Here is a 17,861-nt window from a genome sequence, read left to right as displayed (position 1 = left end):
AGTACCTATATGTACCTACCTAGGTACCTAGAGCTGCTGATGAGCTCGAGAGGGGCACTGGAAATACGTTGAAGAGTGCCCCGCGCTGGCAGTGGGCATTGAGCCCTACAGCGCACTATCCTACCAAGGCTAGGTATGTACAGAGTATGTACATACCTATGCTGTAGGAAAAGGTCATAGCCTAACCGTATTTAGAATTCGGCGGTAGGGAATAATCAACGTGCACCATGTGAACAAGTACATATAGGTAGTACTTGAAGGTACTGGTACAGTGCGCAACTGAGCATAAGTAACACTCAGACTTTCACCAACATGGCAACATCCCACTTCGGTATCCAAACTTAAATTACTGTACGCACAATTGTCACAGCGCCGACCCATTGACCAGAGCTTGGACACTGTTAGACAAACAGAAGTCCGTGCTGCTCCCGAGCTCCGAGAAACTGCAGTCGCTCTAGCTCGAGTTTACCTGGGAGTTTATGGTAGATGGTGTAAAACAGAACACACGAGCCAACGCCCATGCTAGCCCGATTCGAATAGGTCTACCCGAGACAACACAAGTGCAAACGACGACGACGACGACGACGACGTGGGTAAGGACACGAGACTGAACGAACCTAGGATAGGCACTTCGTCACATCACATAGATAGATACCTAGGTAGCTACGGCTCCTATATACCCGCATCTGCCCGGAATCCAAATTTCATAACCATGGACATTCGTCGCCTCGAGCCGAGCGACATCCCGCTAATCCAGCATGCGAACCTCGAAAACCTGCCCGAGAACTACTTCATGAAGTACTACCTATACCATGCGCTTTCCTGGCCCCAGCTAAGCTACGTTGCCGTCGATGTCTCGCGGCCCAAGAAGACACCATACGACTACCCTAAGATCGTGGGCTATGTTCTGGCCAAGATGGAGGAGGAGCCCACTGACGGCATCCAACATGGTCACATCACCTCGTTGTCAGTTATGCGCACACATCGTCGCCTAGGAATTGCCGAGAAGCTCATGCGCCAGAGCCGTATGTCCCCGTTCCTCTCGGCTCCCTCGCCTTAGCTCGATTTCATTGTCATCGCTACTCTCTGTGCTTTCAGTCCCGAGTAGTTTCAGTGGCCTCGTACAATTCGTATGCGCTTTCGCTAATCAGATTCGGTTGTTCCAGAGCTAGCTATGGTCGAAACATTCGGCGCACAGTACGTCTCTCTTCACGTGCGCGTGTCCAATAAAGCCGCCATTCACCTCTATACAAAGACACTTGGCTTCGACCAGGATAAGACGGAATCTTCGTATTACGCCGATGGCGAGGATGCCTTCAGCATGCGCCTCGACCTATCTTCCATTCGGGAGCAGATTCGCGACGCCGCTGCCGCCGAAGATGCTGACGAGGGTGAGCCCGTCGGTGAGGCTGGCAGTAAGGCCCTCCCTGTGCGAGAAAAAGACCTGAAAAAGGTCAAGGTGGGACGAGGTCTCGGCGTTCAGGGTCTTGTTGAAAAAGACGAGAGCAAGCACTCGTAGAGCAAGTCTTGCTTGTCTTCAAGGAAGCCCACTCGTATTCAGAAAACATGTATGAAGGATAGCTGAGATACGAAAAGATATGGGATAAACGAGTCTATCGAGAGAACAGATTACTTGGAGTTAGAGGACAGTAATGATGGCAGCAAGAGAGGCCTCCTCTTAGGATGAGCAGCGACAAGGCATATCTGTATTTCTCATCTCTGTGGGGTCGAAGCTGTAACGCCAAGCAGAAGTTCAATGTCATCAACATGGATGGGTTCGCCAATCAAGAGATGATAGGATGTGAAGAGTTCAAGTATATGATATAGTGATGCAAACCTGTAGATCACGAAGAGGAAAAGGAAGGGAAGCACATCAAGGAGGAAAAAAAAACAAAAACAGAAAGACTAAAAGGACAACAGAATTATATCTTGACAGCTAGAATTCCTGGGTTTTGTCCATATACATAGATTTTGAGGTTTAGCACAGATAAATAAATAGAGGTATCATATCAACAAATCCATGGTATATATAGCAATACGAAATTAGTAGATAGAGATACACATCGTCCTTGAGAAAACCTATCCCATGCACACTACATAATACACCCTGAAACCTGACTCCTATCGATATCCTGCCCAATTTTCATCTCCATCCGCAAGCCCTCTTGCCAACTCCTCGTCAGCCTCGAATCTTAAGGTTTCGACTTTTCGAGCAAGGAGCGCCATCTCTTCCTCCAGCCTCTCCACAGCCTGAAGATCGTGGGCGCGGGCATCCACGCTCATTTTCTTCTCCCCATGTCCCCACTTATCAGCATCGGCAATACGAATTTCAAGAGCCTGTATCTGTGCAGTTTTCGCGGAAAGCTGTCCTTCCAGAACACAGGCCTGGGCGAGCTTGGTGTCGGCTGCGGCGCGCGACACGGCCGCGGTCACCGCACGTCGACTCTCCTCCACTGCCCGTCGGCTCTCCTCCGCTGCCATGGCTCGTGCGGCCCGTTGTTGCTCCGTAGCGAGGGCTAAGGCATTTTCTCGGACCCTTTCCGCCTGGGCCAATGTACTCTCAAGGTCTTTCCCGGCGGCGTGGTTCGCTTGTTCGGCGACGTTGTAGGATGCGTCTCGACCTGGGCCATGGCCGCGGCCGCGGCCGCGACCGCGACCATCAAAGCCTCGATGAAACCCAGACACTGATGCATGGGGAGGCCCTTGTCCGAAAGAACCTCGACCGAATAGCGCTCCGAATCCCCCGGGAAATGGGGGGAATGAAGGAGGTGCTGCAGGGTGAGGAACAGAGGGCCCTGGTGCAGTACGATGATGGCGAAACCGGCGCGCATTTCGCTCTGCATCCCGCTCCGCACGGCGTGTTGCGCGCTCCGAGCGACGGCTCTCATGTTCATGAGCGCGACGCTCGTGCCTTTCGGTATGCTTTCTTTCACGTCGCTCTTGTTTCAGGGCCCGCTTCTGCTGGCGATGCTCCTTGCGTGCCTTTTTCTTTGATGCCTTCTGTTGTTTTTTGAGGACTTTAAACTGCTGGAGCAGGTCCTTGACTTCACGACGCAGGTTTTCCCTCGCCTTGTCCCATGATGGGTCGTGCGGCGGGGTTGAGAAGTTCTTCGCAGCCTCGATTTCTATCTCGGCTTGCTTGACCATGTCCTTGGTGACAGGTTGGTCTGGGTGCGATAACCACGCGTGGATCGACTGCTTCGTTACTGGCAATTGCACGTCCTTCAGATCATCCCAACTAGGGAGACTGCCGATAGAAGAGTCAGAGTCCGTAGATTGAGATGAGCTCGATGAACTAGTTGAGCTGCGGGAGTGATTTCTCCGTCTGGGCTCATGCCCATGATCACGACCACGTCCGCGCCCGCCACCGAAAGGCCCGGCCCACGGACCATACTGGTGAGCAAATGGATGTCCTATGCTAGGACTAGGTTGTCCACTCCAACGAACGCCTCTAGAAGAAGCTTCGAATAATGGAGCGCCATTAGATTGCCCTTGCCAACGGACCCCATTGCTATCAGCTTCGAAACTAGAGCCTACCGCTACACGATCACCCTCGATGTGCAGAGGTCCAAGACGAAGACTCCCGTTATTATCATTGATGAAAGCAAATGGGTTTCTCCACCAGCTTCTCGACTGCTGAGATTGATCTTCGCTATGCTCTGGATCAGCTGGATTCGCCCTCCGTATGCCTGGTTCCGCGGCGGGTTCGGTAAGGGGTGTACAGCGTACTGTCACACCCCGCGGCTCAAAGAAACCATTATTCCATTCGCGAAGCGTTGCATCGAAGTCGTGAGTACTGGTAGACGCGCTTGTTGAAGACTTGAGTGGTGTGAGCTGTGCTCTCGTAATGGCTTCACTAGCGGAGGATTGGGCATCACTGGCGACGCGTATTTTGCGGTCTATAATGTGAGAATTTGCCCTTGCTGCATGTCCCGGGAGGAGATAGTTGATAAATGTCTGCCAATCCTGCTCTGATACATCACGATCAGGAGCCCAGTTAGGGTATGGGAAATCAGCCGGCGTAGCATCTAGCGTAATTTCCACCACGACACTGAGATTTGGCTCATGCGACAACCGACGCGGGGGACGTGAGTCAAAATAGTCCTGAGCTGAACTGGTTAAACGGTGATCATCGTTGGGACCAGCGAAGCTAAAATGGGCATCATGAGGCGACTCTGGCGGGGTGTCAATAATATTGCTGTGGGACGAGGAGGGTGCAATCGATGCATCGTCGTCGGCACCGCTCAGATGGCCATTGCGCGAGCCATGTGCATGACGATGGATATCCGTTTCCGAATAAGGTGGTGGAGGACCATATAGACCATCGTGAGGCTCCATGGGTAGCGAGTCCAATACGGTTGAAATACCAGAATCGATATACAGTAATGGTTATGAGGGAGACCGCCAATAGCAAGCGGTATACGCCACGGTCCTGAGAAGACACAGTGAGCCGGTAGACGTAAATATTATGTAGATGATCAATTATACATAAGAGCAAAATCTCTGACTAAAGGATGGATTTGGAAAGCTTATTATTTGATTATTGCAGTTGATCTAGGCTTGACTCGAGAGAAGATGTTGTCTCCCCTGCCTGGTCTTTATCTAAAGGAAACTGGCGACATGCGTGGGGGCTTCACTCGCTGGCGAAGCCTGATATATTGCTGCCTACGATCTGACCCCGGCTCGTAAAGCGTCTGCTTAGTGGCCAAGATCCGGTGGAGGACTCCGATTGATCGGGCAGGGTCGCGCAGCTGAGCCCAACCAAGCTTAAAACTTATTGCGCAAGCTTACCTACCTCGCCTACTACTTCGCGAATGCGACTGGGAGCCCTGTAGGGTGACGCGGCCGCTGTAGTTGGGTTACCGGCACATGTCTTTGTGTAGATGTTCTTTGAGTCACCAGACAGTGCCGCTCTCGAGAAGGGCTTCTACTAGCCTTGTTGAGCCCCTCGTTTAGGAGGGTTAGCCCAGCAGTATTGAGCCTGTACTATCGCTACAGAACGCATCGCATAAATGACATTTTTCTTCACCTTTGCCCGTTTCCTCACCGTTGCGCCTTTCCATATAGTTCGAATTTGATATCCTCCTCCTTATAGTGATCCGTGATAATTGTGTGCAGGTTTTCTTGTGCATGTGCGCCCCTGCCACCAGACTTTAGCCTTGAAATCTTTGCGCTTGATGAGACAAGAGAACTTACAGGTTTGTGATATAAGTATCGACGTGGTCGGCGGGGAGGAACTCGGAAACAGCGCTCTTTACTTTGACGTGCGATACCAGAGATCCGTCTGCAAAACTGACATATTTGGATGGGTCCCCCCATTCAATTTGACTCTCTGGTAGGAGTTTGCACTCGGGACTTAGTTTATACACGCCACCAAGAACAATGACGGACCTTCGGCGCTCTCGTGCGGCTCGTGCAATAGCTGCGGCACCTGCATCCACAACAACACCACCCTGGGCGGTTATCGCTCGTGCTCCTAGGATGACCTTATCGACTCTCGACATATATGCCATGAGGCCAGCATTTAGGATAGTAATGACGTTCGAACCACTTGATGCCATGGATTTAAGCAATGAAGCATACTGGTTATCCGCATCTGTGGCCAAAGACGGATCCACCACCAGAAATACTGTGAACTTTCGCTTTGAAGCGGCTCGTGCTAAGAACTTTTGGACCGTTCTTGATGGTTGATACACCAGGATATAGTCGCCGGTATGAATGAAGATATCGGCATAGGTTTGGACTTGTTCATCGACCATCTTAATCTCATCCATAATCTCCTGAATTCCATCAATCACTTCGGAGCGTAGAGCAGATACATTAGTTGCCTGAGGATTCAAGATCGGGGTTGAGGCGCCTGAAACCTGACCAGGTGTTGATGCGTTCGACCCCGTTGATGGGAAGACATTGGGATCGGAAAGGAGATTAAACATAGACTGGGTCCGAGCAAACGACCCAATTGTGGCGAGAGGAGGAGGGCGTACGGGCTTCTGAGGGGAGCTCGCCTGGCTCGGGACTGGTAACGGAGGTGAAGCCGGTCGAGGTGAGTCGGTAGTAGCGTCATTCCGGTCTTCAGAGGCCTCATCACGAATCAGGCCGAGGACTCTCCTTACGATGTTGCCAGTGGCGAGCTCATGGGGCTGTGCGGCAACAAGCTTCCTGCCAATTAGCTGAATACGGCCGAGGAGCTGGTCGACGTTGATCCATTTGTCCCGTGCGACAATTTGCAGCAGTATGTGGGCGGTAGCAGTGGCACAAGCCTCGGACCCTTTGATTTGTCGTCTTTTTAGAAGACTAAAGACACTTTAGCCAAACCGTGTATTCTCAACAGTATATAAGGCCAAGCCGAGAATGATGTGGCACTCAAGGGATATACATGACTTACGAGACAAGCAGCTCGACGGAAGCTTGAACCGGTCGACTTTTCAAGCCATCGAGAAACTTCTCGAGGCTAGGAGTATAGCCCCCTCTCTGGGTGGACATTCTCCCTGTGATGTCTACTCACAGGAGCTGTGGGGATAAGGGTGATTGATGGCTATGAGTGCGAGATGGCTTTGGAGGGGTAGCTCTTAGGCTTGCGCGAAACAGGAGGGCAGATTTCAGAAAACCTCAAGGCCCAGGGCTTCAAGCGCGTACGTTGCGCGGGGAGAACTAAAGAAGAACGAAACGGCGCAGAATCTGTTGGAGAAAGCGATTGAGGCGGGTGCGCGATTGCAAAAACGACGGTTCGTGGTCAACGTCTTGCACTGCGTTGCGCAATGACTCAAAATCTACCTACCCAAAGTTTTGGATTTCTAGTACAACGATCAGTGCTCGCAGGTACCTTAGGCTACCTCGGGCTACTTGTCTGAAGAAACATGTACCTACATACATACATTGTACCTACAGTCCGCTACGGAGTTAGGTTGGGTATTGGTGGTAGGCTCCTAAGTACCTTTTAAGTACTCTCCTCTGCCCGTCTTCTGTGCGTGCCTTGTACTTCTTTTCCCATTTGGTGAATGGCTTCCCTAATCCCTCCTGAATTGAGATAGGTGCCTAGGTACCTACTGTAGATAGGTCCCTCAGGCACAGCCTGTCAGCGGTCACTTGCGCTAAAGGCAGTCCTCATCGGCTCACTGGCTTCAACCTGCCGACCTGGATTTACCTGGTAACAGCCATCTCGGAATACCCGAAGTGTTGCGACGTCGTATCAAATATTCTGCTTTCACCTCATTGATTGATTAGCGCTTACAACAGAGGATAGAGCATGCCCATTCCTCGGTAGCAAAGCTAATGTCGTAAAGAGCTGCCACTGGTGATCTATTGAGAGTACTTTCCGTTCGCTTTTTTCCGCTCTCTGTGTTTCGACCCATTCAATCCAAAAGCACCGCGCCGCAAGAACTGGCTTGCACCGAGCGACCGAACGAACGGACGCACGAGACAGCGAACGACCTGCGAACCCGGAATTCGTCTTTCTCGACTCCGCTAACGTCGCAGCATCACGTATCATCCTCAGTTCCCAACCCCTCCCACTCCAAGCCTTTGGCCGCGGACAGTTGGTTTGGCTTGATACGTCACTCCTCTCACATCCTCTCCGTCCGCCTGCTCGCCTGCTCGCCTCGCTACTGCATCCCAATTCTCACCTCTCTCATTCTCGAGTCTCGTTTTGCTCTCGCTTGGCGGATCCCGAACGAGTCTTGATGGATTACCGATCGACCAGAAGATGAACTCCTTGAACATCATATCTGCGCGAGTCTCTCCTACATCAAGCCCTGCCCCCTCGCGAACCAATTCACTTAGCCACATTGGCTTGGCTGTTGCACCTTCTAGCGAAGGCGTCGTTTCTTCAGATGACACTGAAGCCAGAGACAAAGACGTAACGGTAGACGATCCTCTAGACGAGCATGCATCTGAAAAAGATGCCAGGAATGCCTTTTCAGAAGGCGCTAACGAGACCTCGCCTTTGCTGGAGAAGAGAGATATGAGAGAGAAAGAGGTTGGAGCCCGTGCTTGGTATCATTACCCTGCGCGCATAGCAAGCGGGTTTATCGACTCAATACGTTGGGTTCTGTCTACAATCGCAGCTCCCGGGGTGTATCTGATTGCTTGTTTATACGATGCCAATGGAAATTTCGCTCCACTGCATCAGCTTAGGAATTTATTTGGTTCTTATGGTGGAAACGTGCGCAAACTTGCTGCCGATTACCAGGAGGACGTCGTTCGTAATGAGAAAGCGACGGCGCTTCAGCCTGGTGGTCAGAGCGCGAGAAGTCGACGTGGACTTGGTGCATCACGGCGTACGGCTTCATCTGGGTCATCTTCTTCAGGCATCTCTTCCGAGTCGGAATCTGATGTGAGTAGTAGGGCTGAGGGTAACCGTCTTCATACAAGATCAAAGTCGCTACAACCAACCGAAGAAATTGCGCCGTCGAGGAGGTCGATTCGGATCAAGCTTCACAATGATGATGCCATACGCCATAGGAAACACCGAAAAGCCCAGTCGACGAACACCACCAACCCTCCCCAAGGTGGCAGTGCGACAGAAGAACTCTCGGCTCACCTCAAGTCTCCTACTTCTCCTCAAGGTGCTTTAACAAAGTATCCCAAGACGCCGGCTCCTCCACGCCCTCTGATACCGAGACGACAGCCGTCGTACGTTCCTTTCGAACCACAGGATTCCAAACAACTTAAAACTCTGATTTTGGACCTTGATGAAACACTGATCCACAGCATGTCCAAGGGGGGTAGGATGGGCTCCGGCCACATGGTTGAAGTGCGGCTTAATACAGCATATACGGGAAGTAGCGGCCAGCAGATGCTAGGACCTCAGCATCCAATTTTGTATTATGTTCATAAAAGGCCGTATTGTGACGAGTTTCTGAGAAAGGTGAGGCAAATCAAGACCAAGCCATGTCACGTAGGCCTATGTTCCCGACTAACTTTGGTGGCGTAGGTTTGCAAGTGGTTCAACTTGGTTGTCTTCACGGCATCCGTACAGGAGTACGCGGATCCGGTCATCGACTGGCTTGAATCAGAACGGAAGTTCTTTTCGGGACGTTACTATAGACAACACTGTACGTTTAGGCATGGGGCATTTATCAAGGATCTCAGCTCGATTGAGCCAGACCTCAGTAAAGTTATGATCCTGGATAACAGTCCCCTAAGCTACATGTTTCATCAAGGTATGGTGTTGGTTCCCGGTAATTTCGCTGTAGTTTGCTAATAGGCCATAGATAATGCCATACCCATTCAGGGGTGGATTAGTGATCCGACAGATAACGACTTATTACACCTAGTCCCATTCCTAGAAGGGCTGCAGTACGTATCTGATGTTAGGGCGCTATTGGCATTAAGAGGGGGTGAAGATGGCCAGCATGTGACATAGAGCAGCTGCAGAAGACAACCTAGATATCTATGCTAATAATAACCTACAACTACTGATGGATCCAGTCACATTGTATGATTTACGCAGCATACCTGTCGGAAGAGATATTTTCGCCAATGCAAATTACAAACCGAGACCACTATCGATCTTATAACCCTCTAAATTTTGAGAGCCCCGAAGGAAACTTCAGGTATGGAGTATGTTCCAAGAGCGATGAGGTTGAGGCTATAGTTGCGCCTACTAGACCACGATTTTTGGATTTTTTGAAATTTTTTTCACGCTCAGAGATATAATGTTTTGAAATTCCACAACCGGTCTGAAGGTTCTATTGCATGAATGTGTGAATAGAAGCGCACGCAGGAGGTGTTGCCGAAATTGACTCAAGCACTAAGGGAGAGAGCCTACACAGCGCATATTTATAAGCGTATTTTCCCACCCCGTGTACCCATATACCGGTATCTATTGGGTCAAAGATTTACAAGAGATTAGACCGCACCCGATGGCATGAAGGGTCACTTTACGACAAATAGGAAATGTATACTCATACCTCATCATGTGTAACCTTGATATACTCTGTAGCGTTTCAGCCTCGGCTCCACTGTGTGCGGTTACCTACCTCGCCCAGACTCGCCTACCTCCATACCGCCGTGGGTCATCTTGAGATTATTATCCTCGGCCAAAAGACATTACGACATGGAAGCCATGGTGGACATGGCAGTGGAGGCAATGAATGGTAAGATTGACAATAAATTCCAGCCACAAGTGCCTTGATTCTTGGGGCAGATTTGGGGTTCTAGGCGCGAGAACGGTGGGCAGAGCCCCCGCCAAGGCCAGAGTCTCTTACGTCATAGAGACTGTGGAAGCGTCCCTTTCGTGCCGAATAGAGCTCGACAATGCGGGCATCATAATCATGGTTACATGATCGAAAGAGCCAGAGTATACGTAAAAAGAGACTAGACTAGCCTAGTGAGAGAATCTCGGACCAAACATTGAAGCTGCGCGTAGCTGGATAGTCCCCCCGGATTATCTCATTGTTCCTGTCTCAATCAAGGTCGGGCTGTGTCGTCATCGGCCTTGACAGCTCTTCTTTGCTTCTCGTGGCTCTTATAAATTAACGACCACTCCCTAGCAACAACTCTGAATTGTGTCATCTACCCATTCAATTACATCTGAGCCTCCTATTACACCATCTCTTTCGAAACCATCAATATCATCAACCAATTCTAATCTACAACCATGTCTCTACACTGTAGGTTTTTATCATCCCTAGTGCTCGATCAGCTGCGCTTGCTTGTCGCGTCTACGATTCATAAAGTTGGCAAATTACGTTCTTGAAGCACAGCTAGCTGTCCTTTCGAGATTTCATTTTCTTGAATTTGTAGTCACTAACGCCGTTTCCCCAGACCTCCCCCCCGTCAAGCCCTCGGCTATTGCCCTCGGTACTGTCTTCAACCACGGTGTTGAGCTAGCTGGTATGTCAACCCTACCCCAAGTGTCAAGTTATTCGTGATCTCTCTTAACTAAAACACTACGAATAGTCCTTACTCCTCTCTTCGGCCAAACCTATCAGCGCGCCAAGGTCGCCAACACAAAGGAAGAGTTCCTCCGCTCAAGGGAGGCCACCGGTGCCGCTGTTGCCTGGGGCACGTCGCTGGTCGGTTCCGCGCTGCAGGCCTATGGTGTCGGCGCTCTCATCAACGCTACCGGCACCCTAAGCTACAAGGGCGCCGCCTACCTCGGCTCCCTCATCTTCCTCGCTACTTCTGCTCCTACCGTAAGTTATTCGATATCAAGTGGGTGACCATACAGACTAGTAGCTGATCTATGATATTTCTCTAGTTCCTCAACCAACTCTTCACTGAGAAGCGTGCCGTCGATTCGGTCGCCGTAAGCGCCCTAGCCAAGGTTGTTGAGACGCTCGGCCTATCTGTATTCCTCACCTGGTGGGGCACTCGTACCAACCCCTTCGACTAAATACTGAGTGGGTGGTCGATAATGACGATGTAATGAGAATCTGATCCTAGTGATGGACTGTGCTATTATCCTAAATGTATACTTAAGAAAATCATGGGTGTACGGTTTTACTACTTATTGGGTACTTAAATATAGTTAAATCATCTACGTGTGCGACATCTTGCGCGCCTGAGTCCTGATTGTAGACTTCTTTCAATGGACATGGCAATTTTTCATGTCGTATTTAGAAACATTCAATTTAACCCCTTGAACGCCGGTATCAACCAATTCATGGTCAAAGCCCAAATAGTATGTATAGATACATTGGTAAAGTTCCCTTTCGAAGCGGAATGAAACACAATGATTCGCCTCAATTTGAACCTAGTGAGAAGCAACCGGATCATTGCATGGTGCGACCCAACCGACAAGCAAGCGATTCAGTCTCAATGTTTGGTCCCAGCGCAAATCGTATACCCGAAAAAGAATATGACTGTTTGCATAGACCTTTCCCGATACTCAGGGGCCGCGCTCCAAATATGCAATATCATTAGCTCCATCTCATCTTTTCGTCTTGCTTGTTGGTATTTGTTTCTTTCTTTCAGATTTCATTATACCAGCAGCTTAAGTTGAGCCTTCGACTCCTTCTCAACGAGCTTGACGAGATCCTTGTAAACTTCGGCGAAGTCCTCCTCGCCATCCTCCTCCTCAATTTTCTCACCCTTCTTGACGCCGCCCACACGCTTCTCGGTGACCATGACAACGCTCGTGGGTCGCTTAGTACTACCGGCGGCGCCAAGCTCGGCGCGTGACGTGACGAAGATATAAGGGACGTTGACATCCTCACAGAGCACGGGGATATGGCTGATAACGTCCATGGGGCTAATGTCCCCAGCCAGCACGACGACACCAGGGAAGGAGGTGTTACCCGGACCAGCGGCGGGTGATTTCCTTAGGGACTTGACGACTTCTTTTACGCCGCGCTTGAGAGTCTTGTGCTTCGCCGCTGCAGAGAAAGAAAGAAAGCATTAGTCACGAAATAGGAAGAAAGAAGAGGAAAATAAAAGGGGGAAGGGGGAGGGGCTGATTTTGGTAGAATTCATACCTTTCCGCACACTCTTCATGACCTTCTTAGTGGCCTTTTCGTCAGCAAGCGGCCTCGCAAAAGGCACCAAGGCGCCAACAACGGGGGCTATAGTAGCCTTTGTCGTCGTTGTGGTCTCCTCGACGGTGACGGAGATTGGGGTATCGGCGGCCTGCTCCTGGTCGTCGAGGGCGGCGGAGACGGCGCTCTTAAGCTTCTCCTTCTTATCTTTCTTATCCTTCTTGTCCTTCTTCACCTTGCCGACGCCATCTGCTTCGCTTCGCTTCTTCTCCTTCTTCTCCTTCTTCTCCTTCTTTTCTGGCTTCGTGGCCCCCATCGTTGCTGCTTCACGGCCGCGCCTCGGGTTGGTTCTGTACTTTGAATTCAGGTGAGGGGTGGCCAGAAGATCTTTCAGAAATCGGCAATTGAAAGGTGCAGTGACTATGACTAGACGCAGAGCGTCTTCAACTGTGGCGTGAATCGAGTGAAGGCTGTCGGTACAGATCTAGTTGACAGTAGGGGATTCCCCAAGGCTCTATCTAGTGAAGCGACTCGAACCTACAAAATTTGGAAATTTTTCTTTGCTCTGTGCTAAGGCGCTGCAGCTACCACGGACAATGCCAATTGAACCAATCAGAAAGCGTGGCGGAATGGGGCAGCGAGCTACCAGCCTGTAGAGTGCCCCACAAGTACTGTAGTCTGCTGTAGGTACAAATAGGTACCTTTAGGTAAGATAATAACCCTGAATTAACCTTGGAAGCCTTTAAAGACTGCCCAGGTGTCTACCTAAGGCTGAGAGCATTTCTTTCCATTTAAGAGATTATAGCTGGAAATACTTGGATATGTAATCGACCGTTCTACACGTAGACCGGCTCATTCCCTGCTTCACGTAACTAGTCTTGACATGTAATTATTCGGGCTTGTGTCTTTTCACCTTTTCACCAGCGTAATGCAAGGCAGCCCCTCGGTCTTCCTAGAGAGACAGACATTACAGCCTCGACACAGGATACCTCCATATCTAGTAGGTGCTTCGACACACCCTTGGTAAGAATTCCATTCTCGGCTAGATTGGTACATACCTCTACCTAGTAGGTTAACGTAGATAAGTCGCGTATTCTTCACAATATTATATGATGGTTCTGTTCCTCTCACCATGGTGATGAGCTGGAACAGCCCCAACTCTGTATATTATCGTCTCGAGTCCTATTACTGCCTACCTACCTACCTAGGTAGAATTTTACATAAGTACTCCATAGAAGTAAGCATTAGTCTAGTAGCCAACGCCGTAACCTACTTAGGTAGGTCTCATTCATCTCCAGCTCTCTGTGGGGAAGGGATCGTAAGAAGCAACAGAGGCGACAGAATGGTCTTGCTCCCCCACAAACTAAACTAACCCCGCAGTGCTGGGCATTAGGTACGGTACTAACGTACAGTCCATGTCTGTTTACATAGCTAAAGATGCGATGCTTCCGACCACAAGGGCCCTGACTCTGGCCAGCTGTGGTTGCAATGTTGTTGATGAGAACTGCACCGTCTACCCAGAACGTGCTGTTAGATACAAGAAAGAGTTCCTTCTAGAACTCCTACACCGGCATCATCGTACAGGAACGATACCAAGGTGTGGTCATCTACACCGACGGCGGCTTGTGCACCATGACGCTACCTACATGATCACCGCAACATTTCCCCATTCGGTAGCCAGCCAATGCGAATCGCCGTGGGAGGTAGGCAGGTGGTATTCGACGGTGGATTCGGTGACATCGCATTGTTATCCCGACTTACAGATGGAACCACGAAAGGTGTTTACTTACTTACACTTACACGGCACCGTGTCCGTGGATATTTAGGTTCCCGAGAACCCGGGCCTCGTACGATCGACCATTGACTCCTGTCTTTCCTCCTAGTCATACAAACCTCCCCGTTCTTGGGAATTGGCCGTCGCTTTCGTCGATGTTGAGGCCGACAAGATGGGCTTTCGGTCATTGTTCTTCTACTACACCATAATCGCGTCCCTGAAGCCGTCGTCCGGGGCATCTAGCACTGGGGACACTGCCTATAACTTTGTCGATCCCCTCATCGGCACTCGCAACGGCGGTACGTTGGACCTCTCGTCTTGCGTGCAAGCTTCTAATTGGTATATCAGGCCATGTTTTCGCTGGAGCGACTCTGCCCTTTGGTATGTCATTCTGCTGCCCTTGCCTAACTGCGGGGAGACTACAACAGCCATTGCACACCCCTACTGACTGGTTCACAGGCATGGCAAAGGCCGTAGCCGATGTGACTGAGGATAACCAGGGTGGATAGTAAGTGACTCTCAGCTTCACTTCTTCCGTGTGTAGCCATTCAAACCACCCACATGAACACTACACAGTCACAGCTTGAAAGCTCCTTATCTATATTCAGCATCTTGGTTTATATACTGCCTTGGGCCAGGATAGGATTTGCTGACCCTAAACCTTCGTAGTGCCTCTAATGGAAGCCCGGTGACCGGATTCTCCCATATGCATGACTCCGGGACTGGTGGTGCGACTTCTCTGGCTAACTTTCCTATATTTGTATGCACGCGCGCGTCTGACGACGTCAATGACTGTGTGTTCCCGAAAAGCCAAAGATCTATTGGTGTCGTTGATGATAGTGTGTTCGCGCGCCCTGGTTACTTCACTATTGGCCTGGAGTCAGGCGTCAAGGCTGAGATGACCACGTCAAATCATACAGCCTTGTATAGATTTACGTTCTTCAACAACGCTACTAGCGACGCTGCAGTCGATGAATCCCTCAGTCCTCTCCTGTTTATTGACTTGACTGATCTTCCCAACACTCGTAAGAATGGTACTGCGTCGGTAGATCCTGATACAGGTCGAATGATGGGCACGGGTACCTTCAATCCATCATTTGGTATTGGAACATATACACTTCACTTCTGCGCGGATTTCAAAGGAGGGTCAATCCAAGATACGGGCGTATTTATCAACACTCGGGGCGGCAGCGAACCGAAAAATATAACGCTTCAAGAAGACAATAATTCTCCCCCAATTCCAGCCGGCACGGTAAGTGATTTTTGCACACGCTTCCCTTCTAATACAGTGCCTCTCAGAACGTAAGGGTGGCGTAACTTCTCCAAATGCTATAATACTCTCGATAGTAACACCTTTTCGGATTAAAAAGCGTTCAAAATGACAAGTGCTAATCTTAAGGACTGAAGTATGCATGGTTCGAGGAAGTCAATGAGGGTGAAGAACTGATAGCACGAGTTGGACTTTCATTTATCAGTCCAGAGAAAGCCTGCAGGAACGCGGAAGCCGAGATTCCAGACTTTAGCTTCCAAGACACCCTTGCCGTAGCCGAGAAAGCATGGAAAGAAAAATTCAGTGTGCTTGAAATCGACACTAATACTCCCGACAATTCGACTGGTACAATTTCCATGGATGATCTGCAGACTATATTTGTACGCGACCCCTGTAATCATTTTCTTCCCTTTAGACTCTCGTGGGAGCCATAATTGCCTGTTAGAGTCACGAGCGTGTCTCAAGAAATCGTCCATACCCCCCGAAACCTGCTCCTAGTTTACCTGAAAGAGTAATTACTGACATCAGCGAACTGTAGTGGAGCGGAGTTTACAGAGCAATGATTAGCCCTCAAGATTACACAGGCGAGAATCCTCTTTGGGAGAGCGATGAACCATATTACGATTCATACTATTGCATTTGGGATTCCTTCAGATCGATCCATCCTTTTATCACTTTAGTAGACCCATACTCCCAAGCTCTTATGATTCGTTCCCTTATCGACATCTACCGACACGAAGGTTGGCTTCCGGACTGTCGGATGTCTTTATGCAAGGGCTGGACACAAGGCGGTTCGAATGCTGATATAGTGTTGGCTGACTCATATTTGAAGAATATCACACAAGGAATCGACTGGGATACAGGATACGAGGCACTGATTAAGGATGCCGAAATTGAGCCGTAAGTACTAAGATACTCGCCGGAAGACTTGGAATATTACTAATACAATTCTCAGTCAAGTTTGGGATTATGAAGGCCGAGGAGGACTATACAGCTGGAAGAATCTTGGTTATATTCCCGCGGACGATTTTGACCCGTATGGGAATGGCCTTTTTACTCGAAGCATATCACGGACAGTCGAGTACGCTTATGACGATTTCTGTATCGCCGAGATGGCAGAAAAATTAGGAAAGAAGGATGATTATGAGAAGTATACTGAAAGATCTGGCAATTGGGTGAACCTGTATAACCCAGATCAAACCTCATCTGTAAACGGGGTTGACACTAACTTCACTGGTTTCCTCCAACCAAAATATCTGAATGCTACCTTTGGCTTTCAAGACCCAAATTTCTGCTCGCCACTAAACAATTTTGACTCCTGCTATCTTAACCCAAACGGTCATGAAACGTATGAGGGTAGTGCTTGGCTCTACACGTTTTTCGTGCCTCACGATATGGCCACCCTTATCACCACCTTGGGAGGTCCAGATGCGTTTGTCAGAAGGCTCGACTTCCTTCACGAGAGCGGGCTTCTCTATGTTGGAGATGAACAAGGCTTCCTTCCTATCTTCCAGTACCACTATGCTGGCCGGCCAGCTAAATCGGCAGAGCGAGTACACTATGTGAGTTATATTTCCCCTTTCTAGGCGATCCTAGGGGCCATAGCTATCTATTATGGCGACAACAAGTCGTCGGATCGAGAAAACACTGACATGAGCGAGCGGTAGTACATACCGAGTCAATTTAACACCTCAACAGCGGGCATACCTGGTAATGACGACTCAGGGGCTATGGGTTCATTCGCAGCCTTGGCGATGCTGGGTATCTTCCCAAATCCAGGTCAAGACGTTTACTTCATTACACCTCCATTCTTCCCAACGGTTTCGATCACCAATGGAATCACAGGTAATACAGCAACTATCAAAAATATCAATTTCGACCTCTCGTATAAGAACATTTACATTCAGAGTGCCACCCTAGACGGGAAAATATATACTAAGAATTACTTGACACACGACTTCTTCATGAGTGGCGGCACCCTAGAACTCACACTTGGTCCACAGGAAAGCACGACATGGGGAACGGGTGATGATGATGTGCCGCCCAGCCTTAGCACAAAATGGAGGATTTGATATCATAACGCGCATAATGTACATAAGAGAATGAAAACAAAGTCGACTAACAATAGAAGGCTCTCTTGCTTGTATATAGGAGAAACTACTATGCCGTGGTTTGATTTCTAGTAGGCAATATTGAACAATTGCATTTGGATTTTGGTCAGTAGGCCATGTGCTGCTGGCTAGCAACACGCTATGTCTCACTGAAGCCCCCCGAGGTTGGTGGTGTGTATGTCGAATTGTAGCTGTCAGTAGCATGTAGAAAAGACGCCGGAGATTTCCGATAAGAATACTAGATTCGGATGACTGTTAGCTGCCAAATAATCATCTCACTTCGGTGT

The 17,861-nt window shown here is 49.6% G+C and overlaps 6 protein-coding genes across 6 annotated transcripts; 3 read left to right on the top strand and 3 right to left on the bottom strand.

Annotated features, from left to right (window-relative positions):
- Positions 1-289: 289 nt before the first annotated feature.
- Positions 290-2,017, top strand: F5B22DRAFT_611042 (N-terminal acetyltransferase A complex catalytic subunit ard1). The gene is made up of 2 exons (XM_047975249.1): positions 290-1,025; positions 1,167-2,017. Exons 1-2 carry the CDS (start codon positions 713-715, stop codon positions 1,517-1,519), a joined length of 666 nt encoding a protein of 221 aa, XP_047829883.1. The 5' UTR covers positions 290-712; the 3' UTR covers positions 1,520-2,017.
- F5B22DRAFT_611040 (uncharacterized protein) lies at positions 2,003-4,592 on the bottom strand. The gene has a single exon (XM_047975248.1). The coding sequence runs from the start codon at positions 4,336-4,338 to the stop codon at positions 2,122-2,124; it is 2,217 nt and encodes a 738-aa protein (XP_047829882.1). The 5' UTR covers positions 4,339-4,592; the 3' UTR covers positions 2,003-2,121.
- A 451-nt stretch (positions 4,593-5,043) lies between these two features.
- Positions 5,044-6,483, bottom strand: F5B22DRAFT_647617 (initiation factor 2 subunit family protein; the record flags this gene model as incomplete). Its single annotated transcript, XM_047978903.1, has 3 exons — positions 5,044-5,140; positions 5,197-6,294; positions 6,386-6,483. The coding sequence occupies 3 exons, from the start codon at positions 6,481-6,483 to the stop codon at positions 5,044-5,046; spliced, it is 1,293 nt and encodes a 430-aa protein (XP_047829881.1).
- Positions 6,484-7,702: 1,219 nt separating this feature from the next.
- On the top strand, positions 7,703-11,338 carry F5B22DRAFT_637101 (NLI interacting factor-like phosphatase-domain-containing protein; the record flags this gene model as incomplete). Its single annotated transcript, XM_047977386.1, has 6 exons — positions 7,703-8,866; positions 8,933-9,161; positions 9,213-9,338; positions 10,768-10,836; positions 10,903-11,138; positions 11,204-11,338. 6 exons carry the CDS (start codon positions 7,703-7,705, stop codon positions 11,336-11,338), a joined length of 1,959 nt encoding a protein of 652 aa, XP_047829880.1.
- Positions 11,339-11,925: 587 nt separating this feature from the next.
- F5B22DRAFT_647614 (L30e-like protein) lies at positions 11,926-12,735 on the bottom strand (the record flags this gene model as incomplete). The annotated part of the gene is made up of 2 exons (XM_047978902.1): positions 11,926-12,320; positions 12,420-12,735. The coding sequence occupies 2 exons, from the start codon at positions 12,733-12,735 to the stop codon at positions 11,926-11,928; spliced, it is 711 nt and encodes a 236-aa protein (XP_047829879.1).
- A 1,630-nt stretch (positions 12,736-14,365) lies between these two features.
- Positions 14,366-17,824, top strand: F5B22DRAFT_656772 (glycoside hydrolase family 92 protein; the record flags this gene model as incomplete). The annotated part of the gene is made up of 8 exons (XM_047979991.1): positions 14,366-14,492; positions 14,542-14,574; positions 14,653-14,701; positions 14,863-15,445; positions 15,601-15,843; positions 16,002-16,363; positions 16,419-17,025; positions 17,131-17,824. 8 exons carry the CDS (start codon positions 14,366-14,368, stop codon positions 17,533-17,535), a joined length of 2,409 nt encoding a protein of 802 aa, XP_047829878.1. The 3' UTR covers positions 17,536-17,824.
- Positions 17,825-17,861: the final 37 nt, after the last annotated feature.

This window comes from Xylaria bambusicola (genome assembly GCF_022495145.1).
Source record: "Xylaria bambusicola strain CBS 139988 unplaced genomic scaffold F5B22scaffold_27, whole genome shotgun sequence".
Taxonomy (NCBI): domain Eukaryota; kingdom Fungi; phylum Ascomycota; class Sordariomycetes; order Xylariales; family Xylariaceae; genus Xylaria; species Xylaria bambusicola.
This window is presented reverse-complemented; position numbering and strand designations above follow the sequence as displayed.